At 42.1% G+C, this 19255-nt stretch overlaps 1 protein-coding gene across 1 annotated transcript in view; it reads right to left on the bottom strand.

The window, feature by feature from the left end:
• Nucleotides 1-309: 309 nt before the first annotated feature.
• LOC144935869 (tyrosine-protein kinase Src42A-like) overlaps nucleotides 310-19255 on the bottom strand; it is a 34016-nt gene continuing 15070 nt past the window's right edge. Inside the window, exons 3-8 of the mRNA XM_078862701.1 lie at nucleotides 18803-18969; nucleotides 17259-17427; nucleotides 15347-15505; nucleotides 10457-10638; nucleotides 8835-8991; nucleotides 310-5750 (exon numbers count right to left, since the gene is read on the bottom strand). Coding sequence (XP_078718827.1) covers nucleotides 5539-5750; nucleotides 8835-8991; nucleotides 10457-10638; nucleotides 15347-15505; nucleotides 17259-17427; nucleotides 18803-18969 — 1046 coding nt within the window. The 3' untranslated portion in view covers nucleotides 310-5538. The remainder of the gene's footprint in view (nucleotides 5751-8834; nucleotides 8992-10456; nucleotides 10639-15346; nucleotides 15506-17258; nucleotides 17428-18802; nucleotides 18970-19255) is intronic.

Genomic DNA, 19255 nt, shown 5'->3' with positions numbered 1-19255 from the left:
TTGAGATTTTAAAACGTCAAAAAGCATCAATATGCGGTTTGTGAGTAAAATGGGAAAATGATTACGTTGCAATCATTTTAAAAACTTGCCCTAAAATAAGTGGTTTGAGGGCTTGAGTCTAAACCAAACCTGGGGTCAGTTATAACACAACAATTATAATGACATCACACATTGCATGCTTACAATTGTACTTGGCCCCCAAGTTTGCCATTTACTGTACAGTAATCAGAGTCCTCAATGTGGTAATGCTATTAATAAACAGTCGATAATTCATTAAAATAACTTTATCATAATGTTTATTTGCTTGAATCACACGACGTTAAATATTGCATCGATTCCCCGTTAAATAACAGTAAAACCTTTAAAGATTTCGGTAACCAGGTAATTCAGAAGTGATAAACATATTGAATACATGGGAAACATGTGAATAGTTACAAAGTTATTGTACTGCATTACAGTATTCCAACTCACCCAACCATTAAAAGTACATTTATATTGGAGGGACATTTAATGCCATGTGGATGACATGATTTATGAATCTTTATATTAATTCTGGCGAGATAAAGGGCTCCAACAGGTCTAAATGACCCGTAACCAACATGAGCTTCTCTTCATATCATTACACCTTTGAGAATTATTTAGTACGACTGTACCGTCTACATATTTCAGTTTTAGAAGTTACAATTGACTCAACTTAATATCCGTTTCCAATTTACTATTCCATTTAACAACCATGAGTGCTTCTGCTTTTGCAAAAAATAATAATCCAAAAACGGATGTACAATCTTTTTTTCGGATGGTTTCCAAAGGTCGGTTTCAATTTACTGCAGTGTATTGAGGCCAGTATCCTCTGCTGTCATGATTAGTGTTAACATCTACCAATCATTGGCATAGCACGCAATAGCCTAAATCAATTTTCTTTTTTCATATTTTACAAAAACAATTTAAAGAATACTACTTTATACGTATTTTTTTCACACCTGACCTACACGAGTTAAATTATCTATAAAACACGTAAACGTTTAATTGTAAACGCTCTTCCATATACACATTTATAAACCGGATTGATAACGAAACACGTGATTGAATCCCGGAATTTGTTTGACCCTAGTCATGATCATGTAGAACTGTGGTTTTGGTAACTGATCTCAACAAGTACACTTTTGGTTTCAAACCCTGAAGCAGAATGACAGAGTTACACTCTTACTCACAAGTCAATCAAGTTGTGAACTACACAGTTACTGGCGAATATAAAACAAAATAACCAGGTTAACATGTACAGTTATTGTAGTGCACAACATAGCTGGCAGCAAATATTTTTTCTTGAATAACATGGCAACAATAAAAAAAAAATCACAGTACTTTGCTAAAATTAAGCAAACATTATTTCAAGGGCATTGTGTTAAATTAACTTGTTGGTAAAGCTTTGACATAGAGGCAGCCCACGAATAGAATCTGCTACAGAACCGGGTTGTCTCTCTGAATGCAAGTAACCTAAACTTAGTATTGTATAGAATAAGATAACAACAATACGTCTGTTAATCGACCACTGCATAAGGACCTCTCCATGTCATGTCGGTCAAGAGGGGAAGTCAACTGACGATGGCGGTCAGGAGGGTTTGGTGAAGGGGGCAGGCACCGGAGTTGATCAGAGAGAACACCTGCCAGACTATAGCCATGGCTGGGAATCCAACTCAGGTGACCTGCTTCATTGCAGTGTAATAGTCACTGCAGCACCACTCCCCCCCATCTTTCTCTCGATACAGTATGCAAAAATAAGTACGTATTTATTAATGTATAAAGTACAGTGTTTTGAAGTTGGGATGAAATTGTATCTGCCAAATCCGTCAAATGTTCATACTACTTTCTGGAATGGTTTTACTAGGCATTGTTCAACCCTGTGGAAAACAACATGTTAAGTTTACGGACGATGCTGTACACATGCTTTGATTTTTTTCTTTCAGTCAATGGACTACCCTTTTAAACAAAGTGTATGCATGCAGCCCAGTAGCTTGTTGCACCGACACTAAATCACGGGGTAAAGGTAAAATATAAAGGTGCAGCCCTGCAATTCCTTGCTCACATGACAAAAGGGGGCTCCACTAGGAGTAGCTCCCACGGTGGCCAGCCGTCTTGGGAACAGGAGGTTAGAAGTACAAACCACAAAGACCCCCCACCCCCGTGTAGCCTTAACAGACTGTAGGAGCAAGTGCTGTCAGCGAGCACCTACGAAGGCCGCTACGACGCGCAGAGGCGATGGGTGGCCAGCACCACCACGCTTGGCCGTCTTATTTCTCCCGAGTGGCGAAGTTTACACACCACACGAGGTGTGAGTGCCCACGCTTTACCTCGCCGCATATGATCCTCCAATCAACCCTGGTGTGACCGATGTATACTCGACTGCTGGGGTGGACAAGAAGTGTGGAGGATTTAAGAAAAGTTCTGAATTGTTTGTTTCAACTGCAACGCCCGGGCGAGTGTGCGAACCCGTTACACCATAGTCGTAGTATATCATATCGTACAATGTTATATAAATTGGCTCAGTTAAACAAAAACGAGTGATCGACTATACATTGTTGAAAGGTGTTGTGCACTTGGGTATTATATGAAGAAAAAAAAATACTTTAAAACACTGAGAATTATGGAGCATGCAACTCTTTGTCTGAAAAAAAAAACAGTTGTATTTTTTGCTGGAAACATTTTTTTGCTTACGAACCAGGAAGAGGTTCCATCAAAATGTACAAAAACCGATGCTCATATTAACATTGATTACAATTTATATTGTAAGAAAATCAGGATCAAGATAGGCTGCTACACATTTGCATCCTGTTTCTCTCTAACCACTAGTTATTAAACACACTCCAAATTGGCAACATTACTACGTGCGTTTTAATATGTATAACAGTCCCACATTTGGCACACATTGAATTGCAAAGTGCTTAATTTAACTTTTCATATTGTTTACTAGCCCATGCAAGAAAACGAAAGTACAACCAAAAGTTATTTTGTAAGATCCGTGGCTTTTTCAAAAACGTGTTATGGCAACCTATTTGTGTGTGCATCAAACGTTGCCATATTTGGCAAATCATTTACTACTCCTCTGTTTGATTTCAAGTCAAGTTTCAGCAAAGTACCCGGGAACATGGGTTGTTTCATGCCCCACTCCTCTTTCCCTATCACCAACATGAATGTACACCAAGAACCTCCTCCAAGTTGTCAACTATGATTCAAGTTATAATACAGGTTAGGATACGTGTTAAATTATCAAGGTTGGGTGAAGACACGGTCTTGTAAATTATCCTACCCTTTTGCTGATTTGCGATGAAGGGGGGGGGACGTTAATATTTTAACATTCGTTTAGGTTCACAACATTTTTTTCATAACGCTCGTGCCGATATGGCGTTTCTTTTGTTGTTTCAACGTCTAGTATCGTTGCTGCGCTGTTTTGCTTTCGTCAATTTGGTAACCGAGGTCACTCCTTGCAAACGAGGCTATCTCCTTGGTCTCTTGAGCTCTCGCCCGGTTAAACAACAAACCCAACTGGAACCTTTGAACCTTGCTTACACTCCCCATATATAAATAAATAATAAGTATAACCCGTAAAAACAAAGTTTTTCACTATAAATCCTTTATATGCGTGGCAGCGAACTTAATATAAAGGATTTAAAAATATATTCGCCTGTGGAGGACGCGGGGATCGATCCCGCAACCTTTGGCATGGGAAGCGAGGGCGCTACCAACTGCGCTACTCCGCCACGACCTGTGGAGGGGTTACGCTCTGGGCTCTTATACTATGACGTTCAGCCAAAGTGATGAATGAGTTCTATTCGAATATATGTAAAACAAAAAAAATTTTGCCTAAAAAGTGTAACATTTTGGGAATTTTTTTTCACGAACATTAATTGTCTGGCAAAACGAGTCTGTGTGCAAAATGTCAGCTCGATTGGATCACGGGAAGTGGGTTAAAAAACGACCGAAAGATTTGCACGGTCGTAAGCAAGCACGCAAGCAAGTGAACTTAATATAAAGGATTTAAAAAAGAAACAGGTGACTGTGCGACAGCTTGCACATCACACGACACATTGCAAGTGTCCAAAACGTGACCGCGTCGGAGGACGCTGTACACATTTCGTGGAGATTTCAACGAGAGACATCTATTGCACGGGCGGAAAGAGCTTGGGGAATGGCCATGCAGCTTGTGCTGCACATCCCGCAGGAAAACTGAGAAATGTGGCCAGGATTCATCCGAGGCCGCTCCACATCTGACCATTTTCATGTCCCCATGGACATGTGCCCACCGATGTACCGCGAGAAAAATAGGGCTGCTTTTGACTCGAGCGTCCGTCATAGACTAACAGCGTGACCTTGGAACGAACACCCGACTCTTTCCTGCCTGCAACTGTATTGTAATTGCAATGGCAATGTACACACTTGATTCGTAATGCACAAGAGATTTTTGGGTTCGATCACGTAAATGTAAACGTGTCGCGTTTTGCAACATTTACAATTCGAGTAACTGTGGGTTTAGTCTCCAACACACCGGTGGTGCTGTACTGGTAACGAATTTTCATGTTTTGTTTACATGAAAAACCTTATTAATTGGCCGTGTCAGCTGGTGGCGGGTTTAACGACGCATTTATATTTAAGCCATCTCACCCCAAAACCTCTATTTTATGGATAATATTGGTCGTGAAACCCTACTTGTTAAGCACTTGATTCAGTTATTACGTTGTTTATGGCTTTATACTTAATTGACATCATATAAAGTTAGCATTGGTTGACGTTTTTAGGATGAATGTGATTTATAATTGCACGGAAATATTTGCAATCTGGCCAAGCAGTTAAGTTGCAACACACTCACGTGTTCCACGTGGGAAACGGGTGTTGGTGAATTGTACAATGCCACCGCATACCGAGTGACAATGTTTATGCTTACGCGTTGGTTTATTATAATGCGACAGAAAAGTGTAGAAATAGGTGTGTGTGTGTGGAATTAGACTTGCAAAGAGAGATACAAAATATATATTCTTAGGTTTTTTCAGTAAAGACACGTAGGTAAAAAATTGTAATTAATAAAAGTAAAATAAAAAATTAAAATTAATAAAAGTAAAATAAATTATTTTACTTTTATTCATTTAAATTTTTTACCTACGTGACTTTACCAAAAAAAACCTAAGAATATGAATCCTTGCAGTCACGAAAGCTTCAAATCTAGAATACAAAATATAGTTTTTTGTTTATGAAGACACCTCAGATTCACTATTATATCCAATGACTGTAGTAGTGTGAGATTCCTAAAATCTGTACATTAATATCATACCGCTATATTCTTGTGTTAATATCAGAGGTCACATTTCACCACAACACGATTACCGTATTTTATATACAAATGATTGCATGTACTGTTTTTATTCAACGATATGGCAATAACATTTCCCGTTATTACGACATCTTTCACATCCGCAATGCGAGTGCCAACCCCACTCTTCCATATGTCACACATACCTCGATCACCCATATCGCCCCCTTCCCAACCTCCTAACGGACAAAGGCTTGTGCATCTGTGTAGTTGTTCGGGTCCGAGTCAAAGTAATCGAGCCTCCACTGCAAGGTCTCGAACGTTGGTCGCTCCTCTTCCTTCTTGTTCCAGCACTCCAACATGATGGAGTAAAAGAGCGGCGGGCAATTCTCTGGCTGCGGCATCCGGTAGCCCCGCTCCAGCTGTTTCATCACCTCCATGTTGTTCATTTCTAAAAATAAAATAAAACATAAAATAAAATCATCACATGACGACAACATTAACACATTCCTGCGGAGGGAGCTGGTAGGAACGTTGGGTTGCTCGGTCAATGGCCAGGGTCAACGGCGGCGTGGTGTATTCCGCAAATATGGCCGACTGTGAGGGCGGGCACAAGCCGGCGTGAGTAGGTTAAACGTTGAGTTTTATAAGGGCACCACGGGGTGACCAGCCCCTCCCTCCCCACCCAGCCCCACCCCTCCCACCCCCACCCACTCATAACGCGGCGGCAAACCAAACCAATTGCGACCCACGGAGGTGAATTTCTCGCTGTCTGTACCAATTCTCCAGGGAGTCAAATATACAATGTAATGCTACACTATGCAGTAAATATAAATATAATGCTCAAATCATTAATGAGGCCATAGAGGGTGAGTTCAAAGCCAAAATATAAATAAACAGCTGCATTCATCGTTGTGGCTATGATACAACCCCAAGGATTTAAACATTCCAAGAAGAAGCCTCTTGAAAGAGCTCAATGATCTGAACTGGATACATTAGAGTTGCCACATGTCTAGGTTTTAACCAGGCAGTCCACGGATTGACATCTGTGCTCCAATGGCAAGAATCGATTCATACCGAGACCTAGTACCGGTATTCTATCCGAATGCATTCCAGTCCACTGCCCGGTTTTGAGAGAGAAACAATTCAAAGTTTGTTTCTAGGAAACAGCGGCAACCCTCGGTTACAGAGAGAATGCACAACGTCGCAAACCAACTCAGGTATGTGTGAAAAGGTCGGATATGTGAACACCTTTGGGAAATGACAGCTAAACTGTGCACGCATGCACCGCACTGAGTGTGGGTGGTTAATTGGTCATGGTGAATAAGCCAACGCTTTACAACGCGCGAGCATAACATTCATCGTCACGTGACATTTTACACCGACAACAACAAGAAAAGGCATCGGCACATGTGAGCGATGTGATTGATACTAACGCTGGCAAGTGTGTGATGAACATATGGGCAGCCTTTTCATAACACCGAGGTTGCCTAGACGACTGGCAGGGTTAGACTTTAGCCCCAAAAGATCACGCATATAGGTTAGGGCTCTTGCAGGTCGTGGGAAAATTCCAAATGGAATCTAATCAGTACTAACCAAATAAAATAACTGTATCTTAATCACACACCCTAATGTGGTTTAACTGGTTAAAGCATGCTTTCGGACACTGATATAATCTCTAAATAAATGTACTGCACATATCCTGCACCTCATCTCCATGGATTATTAACTGGATCAAATAAAGGATTTTCATTTTAAAATACATAATTTTAATTATTAACCTGTAGTTTAAGAGACCACGCCAACATCACATACTAATGGTATGGGATCATGTTGGCCCAAGTACTGTATACATATTTATTTAGGCTGGAAATGTTTCCAAAACCATCAATAATTATACTGTTTCATTAATACTTTTTTTATACAATGGTAAACTCTTTAAACAGTAATTTCCTCCCAATTCTTTTTTTTTTCCCGCCCTGATTGTGCCACTAAGACGAATTATCCTGCATGATCAACCTTCATGGAAGCGGATATCACAAAGCCACGTCTGAGATCCCTCCAAGCGACCTCTGTTGCGACACGCAGTAGATAGAGGGGACAGCACCTCGCACTCGCTCTTCATTTGAGATTTAAGATTCGTGGCATGACAATCAAACAATGTGTCTAAAAATTAAATTTTATTATATTCATTCTTAAACTTTGTGGACAAGCCAAAGTTAATGTCAAGGTGTTTTTGTGTGTGTGCAGTCATTTGTGGCCAGGCTGAGGCCATAAACTCACTACACTTGAGGAACCAGTTTAATCACAGGCCTGAAGTTGAACCTGGGGACCTCAGTGGTGCCAACTCAGTGCTCTGAGCGACAATGGGAAACTCTGAGAAATATTTTTATATTAATTTTCCATCACATCGCATGCCATTATCGTGCACACATGCCAGGCATTTATTTCGTTACATATTACACATGTGATCATTTGAATTGAATTAAAATGGTATTATAATTATGCTCAGCGGACAAAAATAAATGCAATCATTGCCAAATGTAAAACATAGATCTGGGGCAACAGTAACTAACACTGCTAAATTAACTTGGCAGGTATAATTTTTGAGTACTGAGAAAATGAAATGTGATTGAAACGTAAAAATAAATGAATACCTGTTGTGACTGTGGTACATTTTCATTGCGTGTGTCAGTAAACACGTGTTTGGGCACATTGAAACTAAACAAACTAAATTAAACTATAAACAATTTTTATTTTACAACGTAAGGCCCACCAAGCTATATGGCTCTTATTCAGAAGTGACCTGGCCACAAATGGGAGCTCAACGAAGTGGCTTATCACGTGGAAATTGATAGCAGCCAAATACGCCGATTCTAAGTGGAGACAAAAACCAGAGGACCCGGATAAAAATCCACACGACCATGGAGACAACATGCAAAAAAACTCCAAATATACAGCAGGCGTCAAGGTCGGGATCGAACCCACGACCTGCTGCATACCAGGTGAGGTAGTTAACATCTCACCACCAGGATGTGAGCAATGCACTCCATTGTAAAATAATAATAAAAAAATACGCTCTGGTAGTGAATGCATATACATGCTGTTCTATACTACCAGAGAATGTTTTCTTGTTTGCATATTGACCACAATTATACGTGGTGAATGCAGGCATGATTTCTTGCAAAAGGTTTCTATTTGGTGTTTTAACACCTAAATTTTTATTTAAAGCTTTCGTGACTGCAAGGAAATAATCAAATAATAAAAATATAAAACAATAAAAATTCTCACGACGTTTCGACTGCAACACAAGCAAATCATCATCAGGTGTGAAATCCACAGCAAGAAAATTTGCTGTGGATTTTGTATTATTTTATTATTTCCCGTCTACGTGACTTTACCGAAAGAACCAAGAATATCTTAACACCTGTTTTATTGCTAGAAAGGGTAAAACCTATTCTTTTATTTTGCTACTGGAAAGGGAGGTCCCAGAACGCACTCCATTGTAGCATTAACGAAGTGAGCAGCTACTAACCAGGGTAAGGCATCCTGCCGTACGTGATGAGCTCATAAAGGAGGATGCCGAAGGACCAGACGTCGGATTTGACGGAGAAACGGTGATAATTCACAGCTTCAGGGGCAGTCCACTTGATTGGCACCTTGGCCCCGGCCTTCCCCTCGTATTCGTCTTCCTGGAAAACAAAAGTTGCATTCCGAGGAACGCGCCATGTGTTTCAGGCGTACACAACCTGCAGCGACTCGCATCGTCACACAGAACACGCTGCCAATCAAATCCGCAAATGTTAATTTATACAGCATGGATTTTTTTTGGGCGGACTTTGCAGAGTGGTTTTATGACTACGAGTTTTAAAAAGAAAAAGCCCCACTAAATATTATATAAAAAAAATGTCGTAATTACATCGGTCCAAGTTACTATTTATATAAAGTACCTATATAACGGTAATCGTATAAAAAGCATATCTTTTTTTCCAACAAGTTTATGCTATATGAATATATTTCATAGACTACTGTACATTACTAAACAACGTTTGAAATTAGGTTTACAATGATGACACCTCTTGGACATTGACAATGACGACTTTCATTTAGAGGATGCTTGAATGGCTCAGAAAATCAAAGCTCCTTACATCACGCCTTATATCAACTATTTCAATGCCCCGCTGCCGTCTAGCCAAGGGGACTCCAGTGGCAGCTGTCCCTACGTGGGGCACTAAGTGTAAGCAGCACGGGCCTGCCAATTAGTCTGCCAGTAGGGGGCAACGTTGCTATGTGGGGGCTTTCCCCCCCAATTAAGTTGCAGTGTACATCTTCAAGTTTGGACCATGTTATCGGAGTAATAGTAATACTAACCAGCCGTATTGATATGCACCACGAGAATAGAAATATAGGGATTGGTTGGATGTCAGAAGACCATTGACAACGATTGACGACAAAATACCGAGGGGGCTCTTGCAGTGTAAACAGGAAGACACGAAGCCGAAGGGTAGACCCCTCCAAAATGAAGGAGAAATAGGACCAATGCGAGAAGAGGAATCATTGTTAACGGCATGAACAAGTGGCAGTGTTGGAGCGTTTGCATCAAAATTGATGCTTCAGGATACGGGAGAGAGATAAAGTCTACTGCGTAGGCTTTTCACGGTTGTGTTGTACAGCCCTCTAAGGTGTTTTTGGGTTCCGCATGCCGAGAGATTCTTCAGTAACTATTAAACTAAGCTATTTTTTATTTTACCAGGTAAGGCCCACTGAGATTACGTAGCCCTTTTTTCGCAGTGACCTGGCCACAAATGATAGCTCAACGAAGTGGCTTGTCATGTGGAAATTTATCGCAGTAAAATACTCGAAACGCACGTTTCTAAGTGTAGAGGGGGGGGAAACGGGGGACCCGGAGAAAAATCCACGGAACCACAAGAAGAGAGACCCACAAACTCCAAAATATACAAGCGTCATGGTCGGGATCAAACCCACGACATCCTGTATACCAGGTGAGGTAGTTAACATCTCGCCAACGATGACGACCCTCCCGGCACACGGAGCAAAATGTCCGACATCATTCTGAACAACGCCCAGTAACGACCCAAAGCACATCAATACTGGCGAGCTGCAGAGAGAGAGAGATTGCTTGCTTGCAACGCATACCTTGATAATCCGGGCGAGCCCAAAATCGGCCACCTTGCACACTTTGCCTTCCCCAACAAGGATGTTTCGCGCAGCCAGGTCTCTGTGGATGTAGTTCTGGCTCTCCAGATAGGCCATGCCAGCGGCGACCTGGCGAGCCATGTCCACCAGTTCCGGTGCCTTGAGTTGATTCCCCAGGGGTCCTGGACACAGGAGTAGGAGCAGATTCACACGGTTGATCGTCGCGGGGAAGAAGAGCGGCCTTGCTTCGAGTGTTAAAATTGAGAGGCAAGAGAATCATTGCATTCGTTGAATGCTTGGGAGGACTTAAAACAACTTGATGGGACCGATAATGAATGACACAGTCAAGACGTTCCTGAAATGATTTGCTCACACCAATGCGTTCAGAAAGGCCACCACTAGACGGAGCACTAGAGAGGGCATCTAGGGGTAATTTGGTCTAGTCTTCCACGCTCGCCAAATGTCTTGGGAAAAGTTGGGCAGTACCCATAATTGATCACATTCCAAGTGACCTGCTAATTGGCTATTATCTACCCAGTTATAGCTAGTGTGTGGTCAGAAGACAATAGCCTTGGGGATGGTTTAGAAACGACATTGGTACTGTAAAAAATATATGAAGGCAATTGTTCTTTTTTTTTACAGAATCGGAACCTTTATTTATCCTGGAGAAGCTTTTTCTTCATGAAAACTACATGCAACACGTGCAATTGTTTAGTTTGTAAATAGACGAAAAATCATCATAATCATCAGCAGCTATGATCGATCCACTGCTGAATGAATGTCAATATGATACATCTGGCTCTTATACGCATGTATCTCTCCATGTTTTTTCATACACTTTTCAACGTTTGTTCCATTTTCTTTGTCAGTTTCCATGTTGCTGATGCATGTCATAGCAGGCGATATACAAGGATTTAAATCTCTCTCCTTTAGGCACATTTCTACGTTACTTTTCATTATCCAAAAGTACTTAAACCCCTAAATCACTCGTGTCTTCATCGCACTTTCATTATTCGACTTTGGTAAATACTCCGATGTGTTTTCCAGTTCTGTCCGTCCAACAAAGATCTTCATTTGTGAAGTGAACTTGTTGTGAATGCCTTTTTTGTTTTTGCCTACATATATACTTATCTTGAGCCCAACTTTGCAGCTTTCTTTATTACGTTCTTACATTTCCGTGTATTTCATTCCCATTGTTCTCTGCTAATCAAAGAGGGTGACAATACTAACTTGAAAAATAACAGACCCATGTATATCTTACTGCACGTATACCGACCAAAAACATTAACAGGCCAGACTTGAAGAATGTTCTCTTATTCCACTACAAACAACATCCAATCAGTCACATTCAGGGGACACACTGACGAATATCAAATTCCACTGTGCTTGGCCATTATAGGCTATGAGAAGCCACGTGACTCAGTGGAAATTGATGCGGTCATCCACGATTCCACAAACAACAGCCCACAAAAATAGAGACAATTTAAACTATTTACAAGAATGGGACAGTTAAACTAATATTGCATGAAGGTAACTGTGATGAGGATCCAAGCCATGGAGGTTTATTTTCGCGATGTTATGAGGTTCTACAAAATCTGGATTGGAAAAAAGATGGCTATAAACATCAAATGCAGGAATATCAACCATCTCGGGTTTACAATGGGAGAGCTATGATAACAACCAGATGACAGTTGTCATTTTTGTTTTCTATAAAAGCCAGCTTCACAAGAACTGTAAACATAAATATTTGTTTTGAGGTTCAAGAAAGGCATAATACAGTATGCCAAACTTGTATATCTTGTTAAACATGATATACTGAAGCTCAATTTAGTAAACGCTAAACGTGCCTTGTCTTGGGAGTTTTTTGCGATGACGAAAATCATTTAACTTTTGCAATTTCTTTGATAAATCTATAATTTCTGTGGCTTTGTAACTAGTGTATTTTATCTATGATTCAGTGTTTTATCCAAGGTAAGCTGTAGCCTAGGTGCAATTAATGACATTCCGGGGCGAAACTTGAAACGTGACACACTCGTTCCATGTCATATCTTGCGTTTCGCAAGATGCCCAGGAGCTAAATGCCAATGTCGAGGTCTGCCAACCACGAGAGGCCTGCAGGAGAAAGTTGGTGGAGTGTTGCTACTCCTCCAGTGAAGGAGCGCAGACGACAGCCGCTTTATATACGGTCCTTTAAAACTAAAATTGACTTGCAGGGAACTTTTACAGTAACCACCCCCCGCCCACCCCACTAATATGTACAATTACAATGAATCACAAACTAAACATCTTTATTTATTTCTCTTTTTACAATCTACAGATATCTCGATCTCCTTCACCCAAGCATTGATAATTGTTTTTTTACCCTTCTATCTGGCAACAAAACTGACACCTTTTTACAAGAAGTCATGTTTGCATAGACCGCAATACCTGCAGTCATAATACAAACAAAAGAACATAACTCTGATAATGTATGCACTGTCCTTGAAGTTGATTGGTCCACACACGAGACAGCTTTCCTTAGAGCCTAGTCTCACATGGGTTGGACCAGATGACGCCAAAAGGCGCACAACTCAAAGACAATGCACCATCAGAGTATGAGAGCTCGGGGCAAGCATCTACACTATGGGAACCTCATTTGCCAGTAAAAATATGATAATTGGTTTTTTACCCTTCTATCTGGCAACAAAACTGACACCTTTTTACAAGGAGTCATGTTTGCATAGACCGCAAGGACAGTGCACATTATCAGAGTTATGTTCTTTTGTTTGTATTATGACTGCAGGTATTGCAGTCTATGCAAACATGACTCCTTGTAAAAAGGTGTCAGTTTTGTTGCCAGATAGAAGGGTAAAAAAACAATTATCATATTTTTACTGGCAAATGAGGTTCCCATAGTGTACAACCAAGCATTGTCAACAAATATGAGGTTTCGATCAAGATCAAGACAAAGACCTTCACCCCCTTTTGTGACATATGGAAATTGGAATCACTAGCACGTAGACTTTAACGATGTAAAACATTTACATTTTTACACAAATTTGTACGAGGGTAAAGTGGCGCGTTACCAGTGCCACAAACTCTCGCCAAGGAGCATAAACCATCATCACGCGAACAACTCCAGTCATCCGCACAGCGGCTTTCGGCTGGCTATCGAACAAAGACGGTCACCACATCGCGTGGCGCTTTCAGAAGCGCTTCGGCCGTCTGGAAAGCTCTTCCTTCCGATATATTGAAGCCAATGGAGTTGCGCTCTTTTAAATCTAGATTGAAAAAACTCATTTATTTTGAACTGCTTTTAGCATTTAGTTTGTTGTCCTTCCCTGTACCTTCAATTAGCACGGTAGGCTACATACTCGTGGAGCGCAGGAACCAATCAGCGTGAGTTGCATCATGCAGGAAACCAGGGCATGTATGGCACTAAGACACGGACACATTATTCATATTCATAACAATAATAAGGTCAACAAAAAGCGCAAGCAGGTTCGTCGTTACCCAAGTCACACCGGACCATGTTTAGGATAATTAAGAGTCGGTGTGTAACAGCCAAACAAAGGCAGCTCCTAACAGCAGGGAGAGATAGGTCCCATGCATTCCAGAACAACTGCCTTGTGTCTTACCGAGAAATGTGACATTGCATCAGCCCAGTACCTCACTCCCCACTCATCCCCTCATACATCCTCCTATGCTATCTCCCCAACAACACATTCCTGCGGAGGGAGCTGGTAGGAACGTTGGGTTGCTCGGTCAATGGCCAGGGTCAACGGCGACGTGGTGTATTCCGCAAATATGCCCGACTGTGAGGGCGGGCACAAGCCGGCGTGAGTAGGTTAAACGTTGAGTTTTATAAGGGCACCACCCAGCCCCACCCCACCCAGCCACACCCCACCCAGCCCCACCCCACCCAGCCCCACCCCACCCAGCCCCACCCCACCCAGCCCCACCCCTCCCACCCCCCACCCAGCCCCACCCTCCCCACCCAGCCCCTCCGCACCCTCCCCATCCAGCCCCTCCCCACCCTCCCAACCCAGCCCCTCCCCACCCAGCCCCTCCCCTCCCCACCCAGCCCCACCCTCCCCACCCAGGCCCTCCCCACCCAGCCCCTCCCTGCACGATGGACACAATAATCCCCTGTGGGCTGGTGTAACCAGGAGGTTCCTACCAGTATAAAGTTAGCGCCTAACTTACAGAAGAAAAAATATGCCACTCATATATCAATCCATTCAGTTATAATTATGAAACGGATGTAAAATAGCAAAGAAATTGGTGACCTTGAATATAAATGAAGAATACAGCATTTCAAATGTCAGCAGCCTACCCTTGAAACGTACAAATAGGTAATGTATTGACAAATAACTTCACAAATGAGTGTGTGCAGGCATACAGATGCATGGATTTTCACGAGATTGAGGGTAAGAGGCCAGAGCACTGAGCTGCCACTGCAAAAATTCCTAGGTTCGAATCTCTGGGCAGCTGTCCACGGCCGATGCGGATTCACGAGTGCAGCGAATCTATGGCCTCTGTTTGTTTGGTCGCCAACGAGTGCGTATCACAAATAAATCGCATTCAATTGTGATGAACATTACTCCTGGTGGTTGGGCGGATGGGAAAGCGCTGCCCCTCTATTGTGTGAACCAAAGGTCACTAGAAGGGGTCACAGAAGTAATTTTTGGTGAAATCCAATTCCGTGGGGCCGTTCTCTAACGGGGAGAGATGCACCGCTTTTTCCAGAGTTCCGGACGGCTCTTTTGATCTCATGACACGATGGAATAAAATTGGTAAAACAAGACGGAGTCATCAAAAAAAAATCTGCAAAGATCGATTAGTACAAGTTGAACATTGTACGTGTGAATCGCCGAAACCAAACCAAATCAGCAGCGTCGATGTCTATACCTCTCAGGTAGTCCAGCAAGCTGCCGTGCTTCATGAGCTCGGTGATGATGTAGACGGGCTCCTCTTGACTGCACACGGCGTAGAGTTGGATGAGGTTCGCATGGCGGAGCTGCTTCATGATCTGCGCCTCCCCGATGAACTCCTCCTTTTTCATAGTTCCTGAGCAGCGTGGCGGGTGCAAGAAGAAGCAGGGGCATAACCAAAGTCAACATCGCATAATTGGATACACACTATTGCAACACGTGCGCATCTTTTTCTTGGTTCTTTCGGTAAAGTCACGTAGAATGGAAATAATAAAATAATACAAATAAAACATAATTAAATAATTCTCACGACGTTTCGGCCACAACGCAAGCAGCCGGCCTCAGGTGAAGAACAGGTCTGTCGAGAAGACAGAGTCTGTCGTTGTGGCCGAAACGTCGTGAGAATTATTTTATTTTGTTTTGTTTTTATTATTTTATTATTTCCATTCTACGTGACTTTACCGCAAGAACCAAGAAGATGAATCCCTGCAGTCACGAAAACTTTAAATCGAAAAAGTGCGCATCTCTTCTGTTACGTTCCACCTGCCTTCAACAAAACCTCCAGTGTTCGAAGCCAGTTCGAACACGTTCATTGATATACGAGCCATGAGCCGCACAATGAACGTCACTCAATTTTGTTGCGAAATCACTGCAAATCCTCTAACGGCGTCATCGCCGTGAAAATGTTATTTCTTTAAAGCGTACCAAGTTGGTGGCATTGTCGATCTTACGTAATAAAAACGAGAGAAAGGATGCGTGGTGTGTGGTAATCACAGTGAAGGTGCCATTGTTATAGAATCGTTAATTTATATTCGCGAAGGTAGAAGGAGATTATATTCATGTACAGCATACAAGTCAACACCGTTCAACATATTTCGCTACCTTTTTAAAACTTTGTTTTTTTTTTTAAATGTGAAGAGAGAGTGAGAGAGTGCACTTTAAAATGAAATGTGCGACCCTCCCATGCCCACAGATTATTCTTGCTTGTGCGATCTGGTAGCACTATTTTATTCTACACGGTACATTAGCATATCCCGAACCTCCGATTTGCATGTTTGGCTACGTGCGGTGTGAAATAAGTTCAACACGCACACATGCACGAGCATTGGTTGCACATCATTTGCAGACGCACGCAATTCGACACATGTACCACGAGCCGATGAATGAATTACACTGGTCAACAAAAAAAAAAAATTTCTGGCCTGGACTTTTGCAGCTGTTTTAATTTCAGGGTGCTGATTCCAAATCTGATCTCAGATTTGCTCTATCACATCTCATTTTTATGCTATCGGCATACCCCATTTTCATTGATTTTACCCGAAATTAACTCTGTCACTTATGATTGCAAGTTGTTGCGAGTCAGTGACTGCTTTAGTGTTAAAATATGGTGCTGTATTTTTAGAATAGTGTGTTTATAATAATTTTATGTAGATATCCACATTTATTTAATATTTTTCTTCAGCAGTTTTTATTGAAAATGCAATATTTGATATCTCAAAAACCTGATGTGATAGACAAAAACTGATGCCAGATTTGAAATCAGCACTCCAAAATTACCTTAAAACCGTTAGAATACCTTATGCCAGAAAAAGTGTGTTGACCAGTGTTATTTGTTACAACTTGCAATCATAAGTGACAGAGTTAATTTCGGGTAAAATCAATGAAAATGGGGTATGCCGATAGTATAAAAATGAGATGTGATAGAGCAAATCTGAGATCAGATTTGGAATCAGCACCCCAAAATTACCTTAAACCCATTGGAATACCTTATGCCAGAAAACGTGTGTTGACCAGTGTTATCGATCGATCGACAAATTGTTTTGCCCCCTTCCGGGGCGCAGTGATTGCTGCGTGCTGGTGATTTGGTGCACAAATGACGACCGTCAGACCTGGCTTGAGGGTTTTCACCGCCACCAAGGTGCTGTTGTTCCAGAGGCCTTGCCAAACCTCGCCGAACATGCCAGCCCCCAGCCGTTTCTGCAGCTGGATCGAGGCCCGCGGGATCTCCCACTTATCCACCGTGTTGTAGGACAGTCCCATCGTGTTGGGAACTTCCATCTGCCATCACAAAAGGGCGCAAGAATGCGTGCTGTTACCCGACTAATTGGTCGTGCAACGTTTAATTCAACTCGACGATGTACTTCGTAAATACTGTAAAAAAAGTTATTCCTGAATAATTTTACTAAAGAGAAAGGTAATTTCAACACGTTATATTTTGACCAGGTCATTGGCACACATTGGTTTCATCACCATTCACCATGAAGAACTCACTGCTGGATGAAGACCTCCCACAAAGCCACCACCAGATCTCACAATTCTGCATGCACCAAATCCATCCATCACCTTTGCATGAACCCATTTCATCGTTGTTTCCTCTACGAAGTGTTCCATTTCTTCTTGGCCTTATCCGTCACCCATTCTCACCAAGCGTCCTACCCACTTTGTCTTCATAGCTTTGAAGATCTTATTAACTTATGTACGTTCTCACACACACAACTGAGATGTTAACTGCCTCGCCTGGTATACAGGAGGTTGTGGGTCCGACTCCAACCCTGGTGACCGTATATTTGGAGTTTGCATGTTCGCCGCGTGGTCTCGTACATTTTTCTCCAAATCCTCCAGTTTTTCCCTCCACATTTAGAGACGTGCGTTTAGAGGATTTGGCTGCTACTATACATTTGCACGTGATAAGCTACTTCGTTTGGCTATCACTTGTGAATTGTTCGCTTCTAAAAAAGAGTTATATAGCTCAGTGGGCCTTCCGTAATAAAAATAAAAAGTTTGGTCAAGTTTAGTAGTTTAAATCCATGCATTCCTCAGTCCGTCTCTCAGTGTAATTCCAAGCATGTATCTCTCATTGCTTATCGTACACTTTCCAGTTGTTCGATTTTTTTGGGTAATTTTTATTCATAACCATCTTTCTGAAACACGTCATAGCAGACTGTAACACATTATTACTATACATTACTTTTCATTATCAAGTTCAGCTTTCCAAAAGAAACACGGGTCTGCTCATGTGAATGTCACTTCCGTCTTATTTATTGCAGGCAGAAAATGTCCACAATGCCTCACAAAAACAGTCAAATTCATCAATAATACTTCGCTAAAAGGAAAACAACAACTAAAAATATGTGCAAAATAAGCGAGCTTTCAGGCAGAGAAGCCGAATGGATAACATTTGGAGGCTGTATTTCAAACCACGGGGCTTGAGAAGAATTTAATTAAAAAAATGTTTCCAAATGAACACTTTCACCAAATTGTTTGTTTAATGATGCCTCACAGAATCACGTGGTGTTCTGTGGGGAATCGGAGCTCCGTGCAACACCTGTCTCGTGGCCAAGTTTTTTCTTTGTTTGTCACGACGCGTTAATCCCTTGTCGGGGAACCTGAGAACGGAGCACAGAAAAGGAAGGAACCCAAAAAAAAAACTCACCACCACGCAAGCTTTTTGTAAGGCCATGCAGAGCCCATCAGAGTTCGATTTGTAGTACTGCACCAGTTCAATCAGATTTTGGAACGTGACCCGTCTCGATATGAAGAAACCACCCTCCCCATCCAGTTGCCGGATCCGGTAATGCTTCACGGTACCGCCGTCGCGCACTGAAAATAGACACAATCACAGAACAGGCCTGATTAAAAATGATACCGAGGTGGTATGGTGAGAGACCGGCCATCTAGCTCGGCTGCGGTGTGTCTTGTGTTCATACCCTTGTCTCAGCAAGTGGGGAGTGCAACCCGCTCACGGCCAACACCACTGACAATTATCTGAATTGGTCCGGGGCCTCCCCTAGGTCGACTCAACCTCAAATGAGTTCCTGGTGTGGTGTGCAAACATCAACGCTGGAGAGACAAAGGCGGCCGGGCCTTGTATTGGCCACCCACCCCC

The sequence above is a fragment of the Lampetra fluviatilis genome, chromosome 14 (assembly GCF_964198595.1).
Source record: "Lampetra fluviatilis chromosome 14, kcLamFluv1.1, whole genome shotgun sequence".
In the NCBI taxonomy this organism is placed as follows: domain Eukaryota; kingdom Metazoa; phylum Chordata; class Hyperoartia; order Petromyzontiformes; family Petromyzontidae; genus Lampetra; species Lampetra fluviatilis.
The sequence above is the reverse complement of the archived record's forward strand: the minus strand, read 5'-3'. Positions and strand labels throughout refer to the sequence as shown.